Consider the following 22,017-nt stretch of genomic DNA (forward strand, 5'->3'; position numbering starts at 1 on the left):
AACAAGTACGACTTCAGGACCTGAAGAGAGTCACATGTTTGGTCCACCTGACCGTTCAACCTGAGTTAATCCAGAGAATAAAGGAAGCTCAGTTCGCCAATTCCACCCTAGCAGCCCTCAAGAAAGATGCAAAACAGGGAGTTAATTCAGAATTTTGAGTCTTTGTCGATGAATTCCTTAGATTCAAGGATAGGGTGTATTTTTCAGGTAACAGTGAGTTGAAAAGGGACATCATGACAGAGGCCCATAGCTCAAAGTTTGCCATACATTCCAAAAGCATTAAGATGTATCAAAGTATGCGACCCTGATTTTAGTGGAACAAGATGAAAAGAGATGTGGCTGACTTTGTTTTTAAGTGTTTGGTATATCAGCTGGTCAAGACAGAGCATCAACGCCCAAGTGGGGTACTTCAGCCATTACTAATTCCAGAGTGAAAGTGGGAATATGTCACCATAGATTTCGTGACAGGATTGTCTAGGGCACTCTCATGACATTATGTCATCTGCGTAATTGTTGACCGGTTTACTAAGTCTTCTCACTTCTTGACCATTAGGATGACTCACCCCTTGGACATGTTAGAAAGAATGTATATCTAGGAAATAGTCAGATTACATGGAGTACCAGTGATAGTAGTATCGACAGGGACCCCAGGTTCACTTCTCGATTCTGGTCTAACTTTCAGTAAGCCATGAGAACAAAACTGTCTCTTAGTACTGCATTTCACTCTCAGACCAATGGATAGTCAGAAAGGACGATCCGCACACTTGAGGATATGCTCCAAGCTTGTATTCTTGACTTCGGAGACTATTAGGATGACCATCTACCTCTGATAGAGTTCACCTACAACAACAGCTACCAAGCAAGTATTGGCATGGCTCTGTATGAGGCATTGTACGGTTGCCCATGCAGGTTGCCGATATGTTGGGAAGAAGTGGGTGATAGGAAACTTTTCAGCCCAAATCTCATAGAGAAGACTACAACTAAAATAGTTAAGATCAAGAAGAACATTCAGACGGCTCAGAGCAGGCAGAAGAGTTATGCGGACACCTAGAGGAGATATTTACAATTTGAGAAAGGCGATCGAGTGTTCCTTAAAGTTACCCATTTCAAGAAAATTCGTAGATTTGACAAGAGGGAAAAGTTGAATCCCCGATTTATTGGGCCATTTGAAATCTTAGACAGAATTGGTACCGCCGCCTACAGACTGACACTGCCTCCAGAACTTTTCAGGGTCCATAATGTGTTTCATGTGTCCATGCTATGCAAATACAACCCAGAGCCCTCTCACGTCTTGGCCCATGAGCCTCTTTCACACAAAGAGGATTTGTCATACGAGGAAGTACCGGTCAGTATTGTGGACCAAAAGAGCAGATTACTCCGCAATCGAAAAATTTCCTTTGTTAAGGTCCTATGACAAAATCACACACCGAGTGAAGCCATATAGGAGCTAAAATCAGACTTTAGAGTCCAATACCCCCAACTATTTGATTGAGTGAGAGAGAGACAACTTTGTGGGAACAAATTTCTTTTGAAGGGAAGAGAGTTGTAATGCCCAATTAATTTTAATGTATTTAAAATTAATTTATAAATACAATTTTTTATATTTTTAAATTTTAAATTAATGTAAAAATGAAGAAAAATAGATGAAGAAAAAAAATGAAAATAATTTTGAGAAAAATGGGTGCAAATTTGGGTTCTGGAGGTATTTTTGAAAGAAAAATCGAAAACTGGAGAGTCAAAACACAATTTAGAAAAGTTGTACCGCGTAGGATGCCCAATCAGCAGTCCCGACAAACCAGAACGTATCGCGTGACAAGGGACACTGACGCGGTGCTACAAGGGTGATCCGCGTGTCTACGATCAGACGGCGCAGATTTACTGCCGCGCGCACGGACGGCCCGAATGTGTTCCCTATCCAAACGCGATCGAATGGTCCAAATCAGATCGTGATGAATGGTCTAGATCAGATCGTGATGAATGGTCCAGATTTACTCCCTATTTAATCGCGATCGGACAGTCTAGAGCAAATGCGATGGACAACCCAGATTAAAAGGGAACGGATATAAATAACCATATTCACACCAAACTCTAACCCTAGCTGCCAGACACCCTCGCTAGAGAAGAAGACCCAGCCACCAATAAGGAGAGCCGCCGCCACTCGCTGCCGCGCTGGAGCCACTTCCGACAGCCAAAAGAGGTAAAAAAATTCTCCTTTGCTCGCAATTCAATTTTAAACACCCCCATGGCCGAATCAGAGTAAAAAGATAGGTGGATTAGCCGAAAATCGCGAACAAAATCCCGCGGTGGCGCCGCAAAAAATTTTAAAAAAACCTCTGATGAGGCCCTTCTCGATTCTCGTTCTGTGTAATTCTTCCACCATTGTAATCATTGTTTCCTTCTCTACAAGTTAATCAAAGTAAAACACCTAACCGCAAAGGTGAGCCGGCGGAGCCGCCGCACTGGAGAACTCCGCCGCTGATGAGTTTCAATTTTTTATTTTTTTTGGGCTACCGAGGCCTCTTAACGTTTTTTCTCGCAGGGACTGATGCAAAATCGGCCAAATTCGGTCAAAAATAGTCAAAAATAGTTGACCCGAGGCAAACTACCATCGTAGGCGGCAGCACCGTCGCTGGAGCACAGCGGAGCCACCATGCCAGAATTCTAAAATTGGCCAAAAAGAAGTCTTGATACTGATTTTTGATTTTTGAAATATTTGTAGGTACTTATAGCGCGTTCTAATCCCCAAAGAAAAATTCATGGAACCTGGGGACCGCCAGTAAGCACAATCAACAAGTTTAGTATTTCGGATATCAATTTGAGTAAGAATCTCTCACCTTATTCTCTGTTGTAAAATAAAAGTCTAATTAACAATAATACAGTATTTTGTACAATTTAAAATATATATATAATTAATTATGGGTTACTAATGGAAACAAAATAAAAAATTATTCTCTGCTGATTTTTGTTTATTTATTTTACAGTTTGAATGCATGATAATATCTGATTGATCGATTTTATGATTTTGAATACAGTTAAATTGGGAAAGTGAGATGTGATTGTATTCCCTGATGCATGTTTTGTTTGTTTTATGTGATTACGGTTGAATTAAAAAACTGGAGATTAAAGGTAAACGGAAAATTGTGTTTAAGTGAATAATGAAACAACAGTCTTACTGGATATCTTGGGAGATGGTGAACGGATCGGGTGCATAAGAAATCCTACCATGAATGTTGCCTCATACCAGACGGGGTATCGAGGATTTGTAATTTGGTGCTCTTATCGGACGGGGTATGAGGACAGTCCGTTTCATCCTCATACCGGACGGGATATTGAGGTTTAGTAATTTGGTGCTCATACCGTACAGGATATGGGGACGACCCCTTAATTGAAAATGTTAAAGGAAAGGGTTCACGTGGTGTAGGAATATCCCTATGAACCTCCATGGATACTAGTAAGATGATAAAAAAGGAAAGTATTGTTTCAACCAATTGCATATGAAATTATGAGATGTGTTTTATTATTGTCTCTATAAGTTATTTTGTAAATCTTGTTACAGTAAATAGACGGTAAATTGTTTTATTTATAATGAACGATTTTGCTAAATTAAAAGCTACATTAGTTGTTTTTATTGTTTGTACCAACATTCATTTCTGTGTTGGTAAGTAGCGTGATATTCTCACTGGACTAGTGTAGCTCATTCCTTTATTAACCATTTAAGATCAAGAGGACCAGGATCCAGAACCTGATCAACAAGAGGGTTGCGAATAGGATGCTAGTTTTATTTATTTTTCGTTTATTTCCTTAATTTTTTTGTATTTTCTTTTAAAGGGTAATTCTCGTAGCACTATTTGGTACTTTAAGTTATTGTATTAGGACTATAAACCCTAACTAATTGTTTCGCTTCCGCACTTAATTTATGATTTATTTTCTTTAGAATTTTTGGGGTCATTACAGTCTCTATTTCTTATTTATTTTACTGTACTGTTATACTTGCTTGATTGATCCACTGATGATTAAAATTATTACTTTTAAATTATTTTTTCTATTTATTGATTGTCCAATCGTGATCTTTATCGGATTCATTGATTTGAAATAAAGGCCCCAATTACGTTTCTTAATTGTTAAGGTATGAAATCGTACTGTTTGCTTAAATGTCGTTTGATTGATCTGTGAATATACAATAAGATATTGGTATGCACTTGTTGGTTGTTATTGATAGAAATCTGTATGTGAAAGACTTACTAGGTATCCGAGAAAGGGTGGACGGACCCGGTACATAGGAAATCCTATCGTGAATGTTATCTCATTCGGATGGGGTTGGAAAGTCCCTTATCAGAAAAGTTTGAGAGATATGGTTCACCCTCATACTGGACGAAGTATCAAGGTAATAGAATGTTTGACGTTCATTACCGGATGGAGTATGGAAACGACAAGTTAATTGTTTAAATTAGATATCAAGTTCACAGGTAGGGGAGACACTCCTGTGGACCCCTAGGGGTACCAATAAACAAGTAAGAAAGGAAAGCTATTATTTCTTGTTCTCTCATACGTGAAAGTGAAAGTGATATGGATATGGGTTTTCACAGGTTGTCTTTGTAAAACTCGTTATGGTAAGTATTAAACAAACGTCTTCAAGTTTAAATGTATTTAAATAAAATAAGGGCTCCATTAGTTATTTTTATGATTTTTTTACCAATCTTCAATTTTTCTGTGTATGTGATTAGTGCAATATTTTTATTAAACTAGTGTAGCTCACAATTTTATTAACTATTTCAAATCAAGAGGATCAAGGTCCAGATCCCGATCAACAAGAGGGTTGTGAATAGCCACTACCCGGACTCCCTTCAAGTGCTAGTGAAGGTTGCCCTAAAATGTTTAGTTATTCACTTTTCGTTTTATTTCTTCAATTTTTATTTATTTTTTAGAAGAGACATTTATGTAGCTCTATTGAGTATTCTAAATTATTGTGTAAGGAATGTAAACCTTAACTCCATTAATCGCTTATGCATTTAATTTATGAATTTATTTCTATTTAAGTTCCAGACCTTTATATATTTTGTATTCATTCGTAACAAATATGTTTTTAGAACCCAGTGGATGATCTAATAATATATCTGGCCCAAGACCCATTTTACTCTGACTTGACCTTCGAGTCATCCTCTTGAACCAAGGCTCATTAATATAACCCTTTTCAATATTACCAAAGGTAAGACAAAAGGCCAAACCCGCATGTATTTTGAATCATCATATTTTATGCATCATGCTTAACAGTTCATATTTTTTATTCAAATAAATAATAATCAATCACAATAGAGATTCATGCATCAAATCATTCAATATTTCAATTTATTTAGAAAATATCACTTAAAAATGTAAGAAAAAATACTAAAGAATCTTTTACTGTAACCATATTTTGATTGTCTTTTAGAAGGAAAAGAAAAAACTTTTAGTGGTCTTTAAGAACTCCTACTTCTTTCTCTTATTTCTTGTTTTCTTTCTCTCTCGCTAGACTTCATTTTCTCCCTCTAAATTTTCTTAGAAAAGTGGACGATGGAAGAAGGAAAAAAAAGAAGAAAAAAGAAGAGAAAACCCTCTTTAAATAACCATGGAAGAGGCATTGGATGCTCACCACATGGCGTCCATCTGTGAAGACACGTAGTGGAAGTTGGGGGGGGCGGGGGGGGCGGGGGGGGGGGGGGGGAGAGGGGAGGGCAAGATGGCTAACGAACAAGTTAGCATGGTGGCTGAGGCGAAGGGACTGCACAGCAAGGGGCTACTCGCGTAGTATGGCAAGCCTATGCGCACAGAGCGCGACCAGGCATTGGCTTGCATGCCAGTGTGCACAATGCGCACATAGTGCATGCAGTGCCGCTAACACATGTAACCTGCGCAATGTGGCCGTGCGTAGGCTGCGTGCACAGACACATGCATGTAGGCACACGCACGGTGCCTCATGTAGGCGCGCGCACAAAGACATGTGCGTAGGCTCGTGGGCATGCGGGCATGCAGACCATGGGCTCGCGAGTGGCTTTCCCGCGGGCCTAGGGGGTTTTTCCTCCGTTTTTCGTTTTTTGATTTGTCTTATTCTTTTTTTTCCTAAAAATACTTTAAACAAAAATAAATTTGAAAATAAAGAAATTAAAGATAAAAATAAAATAATAAAATTAGTTTAAAACAAAATACTGATAAATCTAAATACCAGTAAAAATTAAATGGTCAAGAGGCTCAAAATAATAGAGTTTTAACATCATGTTTAAGCGCAAAAATTTTAAGGTATTACAAGTCCAAACAACCTAAAATATATTGTTCTAAAAACTCACAATTTAAAACAATATCTAATATAATAATATTAAACTGAAAATTTCTATTGTATTTTTTACAATCAAATTTTACTAATAATCTCTTTAATACATATGATAATAATAATTTGAGCACAAAATTACAAATATGATGTATAAATAATTAATTTAACTTTATTAAAATATAAAATTGAAAAAAATAAACTAATGAATTTTGTTTAATTAAACTCTAATAGTTTTCATTCTAAATTGAATTTCTTTTAAACCAAATTTATCAATTTAATTTAATTTTTCGATTTACACTAAATAACAAACATAACCAAAATTCTAAGAGAAATTAGACAAAGATGAACGTTGACTAATTACCAAAACCAGCAAGCTTACAAAAGGAAGCGGCCGCCATCTAATATAAATCTACTTCTTTAGATATTTCCCTAATTTCATATCATTAATTAATTTCGTTTTAATATAATTATAATTTAATAAAATTTCCCTTTTTAAAAGTGTTAATTATTTAATTATCTACCGCCTTTCTTACATAAAATTATTTTTTATAAAAAAAATTAAAATTAAAATCATTATAGTTGTGCGACAAAATGTCAACGCTTGTAGAAAAAACAACGGTTCAAGCCACCAACACAAACTCATATATAATCAAGCCATAGACGCCTCTTCTCCACCATCACCATTTCTCTCTCCCGGGAACAAACTCGCTAAAACGACACGCACGCATAGAGTAAAACGACACAGAAAAATGAAGCTTGTTTGGACGCCGGAAACCGCCTCAGAAGCTTACATAGATACAGTTCAATCAGTACGTATTCTTCTGAATTTCTTCTTCTCTGCGCTTTAATTAATTAATAATATACATATATATATGTATGTATACTCATTTATGATATGGTTCTGCAGTGTGGGAATTTCGCGGACTCAGGAGTGGCCGAGCTTCTTTCCGCCATGGCCGCCGGGTGGAACGCCAAGCTAATCGTTGAAACTTGGTCGCAGGGAAACCCGATCGCCACCAGTATCGGACTGGCGGTAGCCGCCCGACACACGTGCGGAAGCCACGTGTGTATTGTACCGGATGAACGGTCGAGATTGGAGTACGAAAGTGGCATGCGTAAAGCCGGAATAGAGGAAATCGACGCGCGGGCTGGGGAGCCGGAGGAGTTGATGCCGCGGCTCGCCGGTGTGGATTTCCTGGTGGTGGATTCGAATAGGAGGGAATTCACTAGGGTTTTGCGACACGCTAGCCTGAGCGGCAAGGGAGCAGTTGTTGCATGCAAAAACGCGACCCAACGTGTCGTTTCGGGGTTCGGGTGGCAAGCGGCGCTTGGGAAAGAGAGACGTGTAGTTAGGTCTGTGTTGCTGCCAGTTGGGAAAGGATTGGATATAGCGCATGTAGGGAGTAGTGGTGCGCGTGGTGGTTCGAGCAAGAGTCCGAACCGTTGGATTAAGCACGTGGATCAACGGTCGGGAGAGGAGCATGTATTTAGAGGGCAATAAATCATTGATCCACAAAATATTGTACTAAAGAAACTAGTAAATAAACAATTTTGCAACTCTACTTTAAAATCACTAGAACCCATTGTTAATAGACTTGTTTAATTTCTTGAATTTTTGTGAGTGAAAATATGTAAATTTCATTAGCAAGATAAACACATATATACCAATTATAAAATAATAAATATACATATAAATATATAATTCGATTAACTCACTATTTTATTTTTTTAACTAATCATAATATGATGAGTCTGTTAAAATCCATGTCTAACCTCCGGATCTCTTGGGAAGAGAAAGAGAAAAAGCCTATAGAAATTGATTTTAACCCATATTTTTTTTTTAACTACTAATAATAATATAACGAGAACCCAGAATGTACAATTTGTGTCTAAATCTGGATCTCTTATGAAGGGATGCATCTTGAAGAGGGAGGAGGCCCCTTTGGATTTTAGAGTAATTTGGATTAGGTCCATGAAGAGTACTTTGTTGGAATAGGCCTGAACTGTTGCTGCTAATAAGTCAACAGTTTTATACCGACTCAATCTCTTTGGAAAATTTCAGGTTGAAGATGATGGAAATGATTTAGTCTTCAGGGTGCTCTTATACGTCATATATACATACACACAAACAAAACATCTAACTTGTTTGGAGGAATAAAAAACCCACAAAGCTAGATGGGTTTTAAACTTTCATATGCTCAGTTTGGGTTAATTGTATTAAGCTCCAATCTGCAAAAATGGCGAAGTGATCCTAAACACATGTTCTTCACCCGTCCATTTATCCACCTTAACAACCCATCTGCTCTTTCTTCTCCCACCTCTGCTTCCCACAGTAACGATTACCAGTCCATCTCCAATGGGTAAAAACTCAGTCTTGTTTTCGCTCAACCATGAGCCCTTACGAAGAGCATTGTATCCCACCACGAGCCCTCTTCCCCCCCTCGCTGCAGCCTTATCTTCAGCGGCTTTAAACACCCTTTTATGGTCCTTGATTCGAAAATCAATGAGAACGAAATCTGCACCTCTGCACCGGTCATCATTTCGTAATGAAGTCTCTGCATCTCCTACCAGAAAATCTACGGAGTCTGCATACCGCCCTAAGGCTTTTCTTGACTCAGCGACGCTTTCAGCTGCGCCTAGAATGCAGACCACTCGGCCGCCCGTTTGGCTTGCTGCTGCGACTAGTGACAGGGCGGTGGATCCGGCCGTGTCCGCACATGCCACCACCATTAGCTGCGCGTTGTTGCCAGCGGCCAGAGCTGATATGAACTCTGCTACATCAGGCTCCTTCCCTGTTTTTCCCTGCATCACGATTCATGTTTCAGAAATATTAGCTGCTGCTTATCTGATTAAACCACATATATATAGCAGTACATACACATTTGATGTATATTTTATACGAGTAATTGAGAAAAGATCGTGGGTTTACCATTTTCAGTGCTCGAAGATAAGCTCTAGTGGCATTTTCAGCAGACCAGTTAGCCATATTTCTTTCCTTTGCGCTTCTTGATTTGGATAAGCTGGTTAATATGGAGGTGAAGCTCAGTCTAATGGCGTTCTATACATATATATATGTATATGACAGAGAAGGAATTCCATGACAATATAAATTTAATAATGGCGTGCATGCGAGAACCCGAGGAAGGTTCCTACTGAGGAATCCTGCAGCACCGACAGAATTGTGGTGTTGGAAAGTTAATATAAAAGCAAAGATTGACAAGTGCTTGGAAGCTAACTCTTTTTTTTTTTTTTTTGGTCATATTCAATAAGTTTTTAGTGTTCTAGTTTTGTGATTTTTTAGCTTTTTTTTTCAGAAAAAAAAGCAATTTTAAGAAAATGGTCATATTTAAAATTATATTAATTATAATATAATAAAAAATAATTTTTAAATAAAAATATATAGAAACACAATACAACTGAAATTCACAACTTTTACGTTTTACCGTTCAACTTATTAATGCAATTTAAATATTTATATCATTTAGTGAATTTTTTTTTAATTTTTTTTTTTTCGTTTAAAATAGAATTTAATATTACACACATTTATGTACGTGCAAACTTTGTATTATTACAAATGAAAAATAAAAAAATTCCATATTTATCAAATTTAATAGCTCTAAATTTGCAACGAAATCCACGGATATACATATATATATATAGTGTGTGTGTACATATAGATGTAAACCCTTAAAGCAGAGATTGAACATGTCTCCAGCTCGTCCCACATGTTGTTGCCTCACAAATTGGGAGAGAGTAGATTTTTATACATAATTAAAATTTATATATTTAACATAAATATGATTCCATGATCACCTCCTACAGCTACATGTAACTCAGATTGTTAATTTCTAGTGGACGTTCAAGCTAGATTTGAATCTTTTGTCAGTCTTAGCTATTTATACATAAATATGTCATATACGAATATATGTATATATATGTGTACTTCCTAGAATCTATGGCACTCCAAAAATAAATATTCAGAAATTAGCTGTGATGTTAAAAAGTAGAAGATATATATATGTGTGTGTGTGTGTATATATATATATATATATATATATATATATAGGCGCAGATTCAGAGACCTCTGCATTGTTTCTTTCAGATAAGTCAAGCGATACCGATATTGGTCTCTCCACACCGCAATCAATGCTTACCCAGCCGACCACAAACTCTCTCTCCCTCTCTCTCTCTAGCCCTCCTCCCCAAAAAAATAATAATTATTATGAATATGTACATGTGTATACTACTGATATAATATGTATACGTTTATCAACGACAAGACAAATTGTGCTATGGTAGGTAGAGTGTTGTATTGTATTTTGAAATGATTTTATTAGGAATACAACTCAGTTAATTAGTGTGTGTAATATAAGATTGTGATAATCAATTTATAATATTTAATTTAATTAGTGTGTGCAACGGTAAAATAAAATATTAATTAAAAATTTATATTTATAATTTATGATGTTTAAAATTAATTTTATTTAAAAATTTGCATTGATCATCTCAAAACACACTCATAATACAAAATAAGATTTGTCAAGATAAAACGAGAGACAGTCTTGGTATTTATAAGATGAGGAATTAAAATGATGTCTTTCTTATGAAGCTTGGATGGAGACCTAAAAATGAATAATAAGGTCTCTAGGCCAAAGTTCTTGAATCAAAATATTTTTCAGAAAATAATACTTTAGAGGTCAATAAGCTTCAAGAGTATAACTCTCTGACTTGTAATGAATTTAGTTAAGTACTTTAATATTTTTAGATTTGGGTTTAGATAGGAGCTTGACAATGAGAGTTTAATAAATTTTTGACAAGATAACCAAGTGGGTAATCAACTCTTAGAGTTTGTGGGTAGAAATTCTATTCTTTTATTGTACATCAACCAAAGTAGAATATTATGTTAACCTGAATGGTACGTAGAAGTAGAACGAATTTGCTGAGTTCTCTCTTATTGGGTGTGTATTCAAATTGCTCTTAACATCAAAATTGAAAAAATTAACCAAAATAATCGATTTAACAATTTACTAGTAATGAGATGACTAATATTAAATCAACATATTTCTTTATTAATAAAGCTCATGAACCCACTTTTGTTAAGAAATAGAAAGAAATATGAAAATTTACCATACTAAATAAGAGTCAGGTACTTGATGTGACTCACTTCCGACAGCCTTTTTACTAATACGAAGAAAGCATCACCACTGACTACTGATGATTAATGTGTCAGATGTCAACTTAGTAAATTTGGAATGATTCTAAGAATGTTGCATGTAGAGGTTAATTAAAAATAGTGATAAAAAATAAACGAACTGTTTGATGTACATATGAGACTCAAAGAATGCAGTATTTACATTCAAAGTGTCAAGCTAACACATAATATTGATATTAAAAATCTTATAATTGAGGTTAATTTTTTTTTATCTCAACTAACTACTATATAGAGGATCCACTCACAATAACCATTACTCAAGCTCTATCAATTAGATCTAATACTCTTCTTAATAACAAATGAGATATCTGTAGTACCCATATTTCGTGAAGACAACACTTATATGAATCAATTGATCAAGTATTCCTTTTAGGATCTCCAAGCTCTCCCATGCCCCTGATAAACTAAGAAGATCACTGAGTATTGTGATACTTCATAAGCTTGGCTCTTTCTGCTTAAAGTTTTTTCTTTGTTTTTATTTTGTTAATTCTCTGTTTCTTCCTTATTAGCAAATCAAAAGTCCAAACTCATAATTAAATACCTATTTAATTGCATTTCTGTCAGCTAATTCTGTTTTTGCTGTTTAAGGTAAAAAAAAATTAATTATAACATAAGTACTTTTATCTAAATTACAAAAAATTAAGAATAATAAATAAAAAATTTTCAAAAATATTTTATATTGTCCAAAGTATATGACTACTAAAAGAAACAAATTAATTAGAACATAAACACTTTATCTAAATTATTTTTTATAATAAAATAAAATTGAAAATCATGAATATCTAAGTTATTTTTTATAACAAAAGTAAAATTAAAAATCACAAATGAAGATTTTTTAAAAATAATTTATACTGTTATAAGCGTAAGAATGTGTTTGTGAGTTTTATATTTTATAAGTTTATTAATTTAATTTTTCAAAATAAAATGTGATATAAATTGTTATCAACTTTAAATTCATTATCAATTTTGTAAACAATTTTATTATAAAATTTAATTGTAGCTTTATATAAATTAACATTTACCTTAACTAAAATACTAAATTTAAATAATTAAAAACATAAAACAAGTTTTTCAAAAAAAATATATTATTTAAATAATTATAAGAATTAAATGAATAGTATGATTTAATAAATATATTATTTATCGTGTCCAAAATTATTTTGAAAATAGTTTTAATAGTCCAAAATGATATCGGCCGAACCATGGCATCCCATCTGTCAGCTTTATAATAATCTCAACCACCAATTGAGAAAACAAAAAAGCCGGTCTTGAACAAATTAAAGTGCACGTTCCATTCAAGACCAATATTCTTAGCACAAGAAAGAAGAGGGAACCGAGGAAAATAGCAACTTGGTATACTCGCATACTCATCATCAAGTACGAACACAATTTATACAAGTTCTTTAATGGGGATTTACGAAACCATAATCCATCAGAAAGCCAACGATTCATATCAAATACTGAACCAACAAGAGCAGTTACTACTTCTATCCAGTAAATTTCATTCTATATTGATTCTAACTACCTTTTTTGTTCTCCCCTCAGAGGGATATGTCCTGGCTTCATTCCCAGCTTGTCCTCCAGCATTTCTGGCTTGCTCTCGGAATGGAAGCATCCAATCTTTCCCCCTTGCCTGCGCGCCACTGCCAGAACCTAAAATTGAATGCCAACGAAAGAAACTGGTGTCACATGATGCCAAAAAGTAATTTACCCCTATCTTGGAGATGGACATCACAATACCAGTTTCAAAAGTTAGCAGTCGCTGCCCAAGTATACAAAGATCTCATATTGGTGGTGATAGGAAAAAGATGATACAGACTGGTTCAGGGTAACAATGCAAATGTATGCATGACAATTAAAGAATTCCTTAGCCAGATAAAGGCATTTCTAGTATGCAATGCTCAAATGACCACACAAACTACCAAGCAAATGCCAAACATCAAAATTTTCTCTCTCCAACAAAGACAAGATTTTCACAATAAGTCACCAAGACACAAACTAAAACTTAATCATGATTATTTACTACTACAGTTGATATATGTGACTAATCCTTAACGGTACCATGAAAAGAAAAAGAAAACATAATCCAAGAGAAGTCCGCAAGCATAAAGAGATTCAATAGTTCTTACCCACATCCCCATGCATATTAAATCCACTATTACAACCAGGCAACTGACCTTGAGCATTGCCTTTCCATGCTTCCTCAAAGCCCACAAGCTCATCTGAAAAGCAATTACATAGTTAGCTGCTGCTGTGCAGTTTCAAGCAATGCATCAAATTAAAATAAGCTCCATCATTTGACCTTCATTTAGATTGTGTAATGTCTGCGTTGTATCCACCTTACCATCTGAATTGAGCTTCCGTGTAACTGAGTGGCCCTACATAAGAGATGCATTGCAACAACATGAGTTCCAGAAGATGAAATATCACCAAAACTACTGGATACAAAGTTTCCTGACTTTTCTTTTTTACCTCCATGTGCATGTATGTGTCATCAAATAGAGTAATAAATTAAACAGTCAGAGAAAACCATATCTCATGTCCAATATGAATATAGTAGAGCTGATCAATTCAATCCTCTACACTCTACGAGAGGATCTTCGCAGTTATTGACATAAAATGTGGAAATACATTTTATGCACAGAAAAGCATAGAGGAGTCCCTTTCTCTACTCCTTTTTTCCTTCTCTATGCACCAATATATTAGTTGTATTCTAACACATGTTTTACATATCTTCAAAGAGAATATAACATCAATAACAGAATAATCACACCTTATCATGAATTCCTCTGGAGATCCTATGTGTTGCTTGACCGGTTGTTCTATCCGCCTCCTTGCTCTCCTCAAGCACCGCCTAAACAGACAACAGAATGAATAAAAACAAGAAGTTCCACTGAAAACTTCCCAAAGAAAAGAACATACTCCATCACTGCCCATCCTCCTGGTTCTAGTAGAAGTGTAATAAGCTCCATCAACTCCACCATAAGTCACTTTGCATGTCTGGACACCAAAATTACGAACATGTAACTGTGTTCCCTGCACCCTGTTATAATCACCCCTCTGGTTCAATTTCTGGATCTTCCTCTCCCCTAACTCAACAACAACCACATCAATTAATCACCATAAACTACAAATTACATGCTAAAACAGTAACCTTTGGATGTAAACCAACGCACTACAAGTTATTGCATATGCCAGAGTTACCATCAGCATCATCTTCAGGATACTCAATAGATGGTTCTTTGCTTGATATAGCACGCTTTGGAAAGCCATCTTCATTATTTTCGTATACCCTATCTTCCTTTTCTCCACCATCATCAGAGTTTAGCTCTTCTATCAATACCCCTCTTTCTCTATCTGTCTGGTGTACATCAACAGAAGGAGCATCCGTACCAAAGGCACCGGGACCAAACATGCTGCCAAATGGGCGGATAAAAAATGGATCATCAAATGGATCTCTTCCTCCAAACAGGCTACTCATATGAGCTCCAAATCCACCAAAGCCCTGGAAAGTCCTGAATGGCTCGCCCATATCGAAGAGATCTCGTCTGCCTTCCCTTTCTCTCTGCATCTTGTATGTACTGTACATTTTAAGACAGTTATGCATTGGTATCATTATTTGACAAATTAATGCCTTAAGAACATACTCTTAGTCAGGATAAAAATAATTTGGAACAACTACCTTCTGGTGTTTATTTTCACTATGTTTAGAACAAATGAATTTGAAAAAATAAATAAATAAAAGAATTTATTTTCAATCCCAGAATTATATTCTGAGAATTATTCTAAACTAACCGCTTGCCAAATTCGCATAAAAAATTAGTCAAGTTAAATTGTTAATATTTGGAAAAGAAAGAATTAAATATCTTTTGTTTTTATATTTTTTCTCTTGAAATATCATAATTTGATTGATTTTCTTAAAATTATGTGACTTATTTCAGATATAACATTTTCTTTGCAAATCAATTCATATTCATCATTGTCAGTATTGTAATTCAATTGAATTTCATAAACTTACGAGGTTTATTTCAAATAAAAAGGATTTATCTGCAAATCTATTCATATTTGTTCAACTCGTTCGTAACTAAATTCATTCTTCACTTCATTTATAAATTTGTTCCCTTATCCCATCAAATGGAAGCACACAATTCAACCATAAGACACGGTCCATATCAATAATTTCTAAACAGTTTTAAGGAATTTTTCTTTTTCATCACTGTTAAATCCCGCTTGTATTTTACATATGGTCCAATCTTTCCCAGGCACAATCTATGAATAAGACAGTTAACTCCGTTTTGCGGGCGAGAAAACAGAAAGCAAGGACATCAAAGTATTTGGAGAAGAGGAATGTTCCATGAACTAGATCTTCAGCTCATGTATTGCACACTATACACAAAATGGTTGCAAAACTAGCATTTCTATACCTTGTTTGGCTCCCGACCAAACAAATAATACAAACGTAAGTGACAAAAAATCTTGATTTGAATAAGCAGCAAAATTACTTTTAGATCATCAACCTATTCCATGAAAAAGGAAGCGAACCGTACAATTAAAATTCAGAAAACATTTTCTGATGAAAAAGGAAGAACTGTTTAACCGTAGGTGAAAAGAGGACGAAAATCTTTTCCAGTATGCTCCTTCCAGGAAATTCACGGATTATAATCATTTATTTGTTTGCTTAAAAATTGCAGGACAGAAGGATAAAGGATATTTAATTCATATAATTTCACGAATAGAAGCTAAAATCCTACTCCAAAGGTATAATAAACAATTCTAAACTAAAAGCCTTAGAAGAATCGTCATAAAAGCTGCTTCGTGATAAATTCGGATGCAGAGAATAAAACGATTGAACAAAGTTGACAAAGAATTACCTTGAGAGAGGTTAATCGAAATTCAACACTATTTGCCCAGGGGAATATTTCGCAGAGCAAAGCGAGAAGGAACCAGAAACGAACGCCGTTTAAATTTAAGTTACCAGCTTGTACATTATATATTTTCGTTTTAGCCTCTAATTACCTGACACGTGCCAGTGCCACAGCCTAGAATCTTCCCGTAAGAGCAGTTTCATTGTATTTTTTGACCAATCATTCAGTGCGCTCGAGTTCAGTGGCGCATTCTTACAGTCGGCCCAAGATCTCTCAGCTTGTAATACCAATTCAAATCATACGCATTGAAGTTCTGTTTGACATTATTTTTTTTTTTAACCTAAGTTCCAAAATAAGGAATTATATAATATATTAAATAAAAAATCGAGATAAAATTGAAGTCTGTCTTCATTGATTGATTTCTTCCCAAGAGAGACCCTGAAATTTTCTTAATGAGATGACCAAAAACCACTATATTTCCAATCAATTGTACAATAGATTACACAAGAACATCACCATACAATAACGTGAACATCATCTTTTCAAGGTTCCAGAACTACCACAAAGATATGATCAAAACATCAGTCCTCTCAAGCCGTCCCCCCTGCAACTGAACTCTTACTCTCCCCTCATCTGCTCCTTGACACAATCCCCTCTGTCTGGTTCTCCTTGCCTTTGTTTCTACTGATGGGGGGAAGCTCTCTTTGAGCTGTTCACAAGTTAGAATGTATAACACACAGTGACTGAGGGCTTTGTATGTATTGTTACATGAAAAAATTGTCAGTTTCCCAACATTCAGTATGAGACATTCCTGAGCTATTGGGAATCAAATTCAGGCTTCGATGGATATTCAAGACCCTGAAGTGCTGGCATCCGACGCAAGTCTTCTTCTGAGTAAGCTGGAAGGAACAAGTATCGTTTGTCCATCCCGAATACCTAACACAATTCAAAAAGTTAAAGATTGATTCAGCTAGTCCATGGGAACTACACAATGGTGAAAAGGGTAAAAAAACTAGACTATATACATGTCCTGTTCCCTTTCACCCTTTCACACATCTAGTTCCTAATGATGTAGCAGGCATAGATATCAAATTATTAACATTTTAATATCTCTGAAAGTTGGAATGAGAATGTGGCCAACAAAATATTTGATAGCAAGCACTCAAACAAGCCATGCCAAAAATACAGGCCAGACAAGTGCAGAAATTTATTCAAGATGTATTGCAGGCTGAGAAAAAATTACCCACTCCAATAGCAGTTATCTTAGCATTCTTAAGCACAGTTGGCAAGAAATTCCAGTTTTCCAAGCTTTTGCGAGAATGCAAAAGTTATAGGCCTCAGAATGTTTAGGTTTAGAATAGTACAAAGGACTGTTAGGGATGTAGTAGGTTTGAAAAAAGAGAAATCAACTTCTTATACAGAGCATATGCTTGCCACAAAGGACAGAATGTATACAATGTCTAGAAATTCAGACAGAAAACACATTGTTCAGGTAGCTGAGAAGTCTGTTTGCCATTTCCATTTTCTCCATAGGGCCATGGTGATAGCAGATTGATTGCTAGAAACAAAAAGGGCTAGCCAGAGAAGAAAATAAGATGATAATATATGATATTAGACAAAAACACATATAAAATTTGTGTCAAATAATTCACTGCTCAGTGGCTCTTAGGTAATTCACATTGCCAGACTCTATCTCCATACAAGCAACACATTTCCAAACAATAACTACACACCATGGGCTGACGGTGCAGTAAAATTCAGTAACAACACCTCTGCAACCCAGGGTTTCTCAGTACCAACCCTTCAAGTTGATCAAGTCAGAAGTAATTGATCATTAGCAGTGCTCCAAATTTTCAAAAACAAAAAATCAAAAGAAAATCATAGAAGTAGTAGACTTTTTGTTTTTAGCAAATTTTTAACTGCACTGCACAATGTAAAATGCTACCTTCTAAGAGGCAGAAACTCGGCATTTTACTGCCAAATAAACTAACCTGTTCAAAATTTTTCTTCCGACCAAGATCGTAACGCCATCTTGGTGAGGTCTTCTTCTCATATGCCTGTATGACAAGAGAACAATACAGCAATAAGCAAAGAGCGAAAATGTACAGGATATCCCATCCTCTCTTTTATTCTTTAAGTGCCATGTCAATTCTCCAGAACCGAAGCGAGAGGGTGGAAGAAGTAGTTCAGGCATTATATACTAATAAGGACCAAATCCACAGGGATGTAAATGAATGTGGGCAAAGCAGATGATTGCATAAACTGTGACCAATTTCTAATCTTAGCTAAGAAGGTACAGAAAAAAATGCAAGAAAGAGAGATACCTCTATGGTTGTGGTATTGGCTGAAATCAGAGAGACATGCATGATCAGAAAGCCCAAAACAGACAACGCAAATGCTAAATTCAAAACTGCAGCAGGGCAACAATAGTTATAGAAAAAGTTCAAACAACTAATATATTACAAATAATAATAAAAGAGTACAGCTAGACCATACCAAAGGCAAGAAAAGTGGTTGCAAGGGTGCCTGGGGTTCCAGGAATTTCCTCCTCACTAAAAAATGCTATAAAATGTGGCAATAATGCCAAAGTCACAAGAGTTGTCTCAAGAAATGTGTAGAACTGCATCAGATAAATTAAGGTTAGTACACAAAGTGGCAAGCAACAATTTCAATAAACAGAACTTCAGTGACTCGCATGAGGAACAATAAAAGCATATTTATTTCATGTCCTCAGATTATCCTTCTGCCCTTTTTTTTCCTTTTTTTTCTCTTTCTGTAATAAAACTTTATACCAAATCCAGACTGCTAGTTCCATAATCAATTTAATGTATCATAAACAAAATTAACTTGTAACCCCGTTAATAATACAATCCTTATGGGCCACATGTAGATGACGAGATCTATATCACATAAATATAAAGATTGTCATTATGCATCAGAAGATTAATAATAAAAGGAACGATATCCATCATTTTGTAACCACAGTGGATGCAGACAGACATAAATAACCATCCAGACATGATACAATTAGAAAACTGATGGTTTGAATACCTACTGCATTTGCACAAACTAAAAATTGTTGACTTGATACACATATATAGCATACAACTTTGCCACCAATCAATGTATTGGTAGGTAAATGAAGTCAATTAATGGCAAGCATCAACCAAATATCAACTTATTGAGCTACCATTTCCAAGCCACAGAAGGAAAAGAAAAACCATTGTCCCTCTTCGCATAGCACACACCCAAAGGAAAACAAAGTTTGTAATAGATTAATTCTACGCTAATCCATCCCCACTAAAGAATACACTTCGTACATGATAAACTATTCATCAGAGAAGTTCATAAAAATAAAACACAAAGCCAGTCACCCTCCCCCCTCCCCCCCCCCCCCCCAAATTTCACAACCTAAGAAACCCTTTCTTGGCACACCTTTTCTTTCAGATACATGCAATAGCCACGAACTAAAAGAATGTGTTTCTTTCTTGGTCAAGAAGTCACCTTCAAAAGATAACTCACATGTGAAGTTCATTCAGGATAATAGAGCAAACATACCAGGAAAAGAAAGAAGTACTTATAATTTAGCGCCCCAACACAATTAACAACCCAGACACAATGGTGGTCCATCTTCAGTACACACCGACCACCTGAAACAATTAAGTTATTTTGGACACCATGTCAATAAACATGTTAAAGAAAAGTGAAAAAGAAAACTTACTAAGAAAACTATGAATGAAAACTCACAAACAGAACAATGATGGCAACGAGGAGGTTTCAGCTGGTTGCACTTTCGACAGAAGCGGATTCTTTGATTTGAGGGATCAGGCTGCTCTGAAGCATTTAGTGGATCATCCTCTCCTCTTTCTTCATCAACAGCAGGCCTCCAATTGGGTGGGACAGTGCCCGGATCAGTGAAAACAACAGAAAAATAACTCCACAGTAGCATCACCAACTGAAACAGTAAAAAAATTCCACTCACTTTAGCTAGTCTGCACTCACAAAATCCTGAGTAGGAAATATACAAGAAATCAGAAACTCCAAATCCCTTCTCACAAAACAAAACTTATGTACTTTCACTGCAAAAGCAACTCAGAGCAATTGAAGTAAGTTTTGATTCCTAAACCAATTGGAAGGAAAACTAAGATCCAAAAAGACATCTCCAAAATCTTGGCCCTAAGTCAACAAACAGAAAATGGAAAGAAATTTAAACTGGGACAAATAAAAAACATATTCAAATCGTTCAAGCTTCAAATAAAAATCTCTACCACGGTCACATATGAAACTCCATATGGAATTAAAAGAAAAACAAATTCTTCAACATCCAAGAAGGTCAATACCTAGAGAAGAAAATTTAGGTTCCAAATTTTGTAAATCAGAGAGAACATATCCAGCACCTAAAGAACTCATAACAAATACCTTAAACCCCTCCACCCCCACCTCCCAAAAAATATATATAGCCAAGAAACGAAGGGTTCTTGAAAGCTCACCAAGCAATGAAACAAGATCAGGATACCGAGAGCTACAACAGAATCGAGGCCACCGTTGTAGAGAGCCGGGCCATAATTAGTCCAAACAACAGCATAGTAAGTGACTCCCACGACCCCGAGGACCAGCAGGATCATGATCGAGCCCAGACCCCGTAGAGCCGTACAAAACTTAAACACATTCCAAGCCATCGCGGCTCCAGATCTATGCATACTCAAAAACAACGACGAAAAAATAATCCGACAAAAACTATAGACTTCGAGAAATCAAACTACTTTCCAATTCTTTCTATTTCTTGAAGCAAACAGCGGAGTTAAGGTTCATGATTTCAGCTGGGTCAATATTCTTCTGGGAACAAGCCACAGCAAAAACAAGATTTACAATAAAATGAAAATGAGAATCCCCTTGAAAAAAAAAAAAAAAGAAAAGCATAAAATAGTCTATGTTTGTTCTTCTGTGTGAATTTTGGGCGGGTGAATTTGTGAATCTAGGGTTTATGGGTGTACCTAGGAATGAGGATGGGAATCAGGATTCCATGGCGAAGAGAGAATCAACCACCATGATGTGTAGAGTAGCTGTTGGTTTAGAAGATAGAGATTTTCTTTTTCATCAGTTCTTCTTGGGTTTGTTATAATACGAGTTAATTTGAATTGAAGAGGGGAAAAGGAAGCAGAAAATTTACCTTTGACTATGGTTAATACGAGTATTTTTTAACTTTTTAATCTCAAATTACCCGTGGTTAAGCTGAAAAACTTGTTTATTTTTAATAATTAAGAATTAATTAAGAATATTTACCTCTAAACAATTTATTAATCTCAAATTAACTCATGAAAATTCTAAATTTATGAGGTGCATTATTAAATATTTAATAAGTTGTACAAGAAAGGGAAAACTCAGCTGCTACTAATTACTGTTTCTAATTATAATTTAGTATATATTGATATAATAATATATAATATATGTTTTTATATATGACTACTCATTAAACTTTTCCTTATAGTTTCTTATGATACGGGTAAGTTGGGGAGAGAGGTTGACCGAGGAGCCGGTAGAGCCGGTCGCCTACGCAAGTAAACTATTAGTATTATTTGACAACTAATGCTTAGTTCATTTATAAAATATATAATAATTATTTATAAAAAATATAT

The 22,017-nt window shown here is 35.5% G+C and overlaps 4 protein-coding genes across 6 annotated transcripts; 1 reads left to right on the forward strand and 3 right to left on the reverse strand.

The window, feature by feature from the left end:
* Window positions 1–6,936: 6,936 nt before the first annotated feature.
* LOC110806950 (ankyrin repeat/KH domain protein (DUF1442)) lies at window positions 6,937–7,916 on the forward strand. Its single transcript, XM_022031959.2, has 2 exons — window positions 6,937–7,113; window positions 7,212–7,916. The coding sequence occupies exons 1-2, from the start codon at window positions 7,054–7,056 to the stop codon at window positions 7,803–7,805; spliced, it is 654 nt and encodes a 217-aa protein (XP_021887651.2). The 5' UTR covers window positions 6,937–7,053; the 3' UTR covers window positions 7,806–7,916.
* A 398-nt stretch (window positions 7,917–8,314) lies between these two features.
* On the reverse strand, window positions 8,315–9,466 carry LOC110806941 (uncharacterized). The gene is made up of 2 exons (XM_022031947.2): window positions 9,234–9,466; window positions 8,315–9,106 (listed from the first exon to the last, which is right to left on the reverse strand). The coding sequence occupies exons 1-2, from the start codon at window positions 9,288–9,290 to the stop codon at window positions 8,522–8,524; spliced, it is 642 nt and encodes a 213-aa protein (XP_021887639.2). The 5' UTR covers window positions 9,291–9,466; the 3' UTR covers window positions 8,315–8,521.
* A 3,390-nt stretch (window positions 9,467–12,856) lies between these two features.
* LOC148253688 (myeloid leukemia factor) lies at window positions 12,857–16,500 on the reverse strand. Of its 2 annotated transcripts, none has more exons than XM_088219660.1 (7): window positions 16,388–16,500; window positions 14,721–15,097; window positions 14,439–14,605; window positions 14,290–14,370; window positions 13,819–13,894; window positions 13,646–13,738; window positions 12,857–13,169 (listed from the first exon to the last, which is right to left on the reverse strand). In XM_088219660.1, exons 2-7 carry the CDS (start codon window positions 15,085–15,087, stop codon window positions 13,018–13,020), a joined length of 936 nt encoding a protein of 311 aa, XP_088075786.1. In that variant the 5' UTR covers window positions 15,088–15,097; window positions 16,388–16,500; the 3' UTR covers window positions 12,857–13,017. The 2 variants fall into 2 exon arrangements, with proteins under 2 accessions (XP_088075786.1, XP_088075787.1); XM_088219661.1 differs by having other exon boundaries at window positions 13,694–13,738; window positions 16,388–16,499.
* A 271-nt stretch (window positions 16,501–16,771) lies between these two features.
* LOC110826356 (DHHC-type zinc finger family protein) lies at window positions 16,772–21,507 on the reverse strand. 2 transcript variants are annotated; one of them, XM_022056980.2, is made up of 7 exons: window positions 20,872–21,506; window positions 20,129–20,336; window positions 19,940–20,031; window positions 18,878–19,001; window positions 18,706–18,791; window positions 18,373–18,438; window positions 16,772–17,317 (listed from the first exon to the last, which is right to left on the reverse strand). In XM_022056980.2, the coding sequence occupies exons 1-7, from the start codon at window positions 21,079–21,081 to the stop codon at window positions 17,198–17,200; spliced, it is 906 nt and encodes a 301-aa protein (XP_021912672.2). In that variant the 5' UTR covers window positions 21,082–21,506; the 3' UTR covers window positions 16,772–17,197. The 2 variants fall into 2 exon arrangements, with proteins under 2 accessions (XP_021912672.2, XP_088075788.1); XM_088219662.1 differs by lacking the exon at window positions 16,772–17,317 and adding an exon at window positions 17,621–17,955 and having other exon boundaries at window positions 20,872–21,507.
* Window positions 21,508–22,017: the final 510 nt, after the last annotated feature.

Source organism: Carica papaya, chromosome 5, assembly GCF_054855325.1.
Source record: "Carica papaya isolate Zhongbai chromosome 5, ASM5485532v1, whole genome shotgun sequence".
Taxonomy (NCBI): domain Eukaryota; kingdom Viridiplantae; phylum Streptophyta; class Magnoliopsida; order Brassicales; family Caricaceae; genus Carica; species Carica papaya.

Bases quoted from the DNA above. Each gene is read 5' to 3' on its own strand.
- LOC110806950 (XM_022031959.2), top strand. From the start codon at position 7,054: ATGAAGCTTGTTTGGACGCCGGAAACCGCCTCAGAAGCTTACATAGAT. The intron at 7,114-7,211 runs GTACGTATTCTT...ATGGTTCTGCAG, and splicing joins ACATAGATACAGTTCAATCA to TGTGGGAATTTCGCGGACTC.
- LOC110826356 (XM_022056980.2), bottom strand. From the start codon at position 21,081: ATGCATAGATCTGGAGCCGCGATGGCTTGGAATGTGTTTAAGTTTTGT. The intron at 20,337-20,871 runs GTGAGCTTTCAA...TTACTGTTTCAG, and splicing joins TGATCTTGTTTCATTGCTTG to TTGGTGATGCTACTGTGGAG. The intron at 18,439-18,705 runs GTATCTCTCTTT...CTTGTCATACAG, and splicing joins CCAATACCACAACCATAGAG to GCATATGAGAAGAAGACCTC.
- LOC148253688 (XM_088219660.1), bottom strand. From the start codon at position 15,087: ATGCAGAGAGAAAGGGAAGGCAGACGAGATCTCTTCGATATGGGCGAG. The intron at 14,606-14,720 runs GTAACTCTGGCA...TTGTTGAGTTAG, and splicing joins TCCTGAAGATGATGCTGATG to GGGAGAGGAAGATCCAGAAA. The intron at 14,371-14,438 runs GTATGTTCTTTT...TTGTCTGTTTAG, and splicing joins GGAGGATGGGCAGTGATGGA to GCGGTGCTTGAGGAGAGCAA.
- LOC110806941 (XM_022031947.2), bottom strand. From the start codon at position 9,290: ATGGCTAACTGGTCTGCTGAAAATGCCACTAGAGCTTATCTTCGAGCA. The intron at 9,107-9,233 runs GTAAACCCACGA...ATCGTGATGCAG, and splicing joins ATCTTCGAGCACTGAAAATG to GGAAAAACAGGGAAGGAGCC.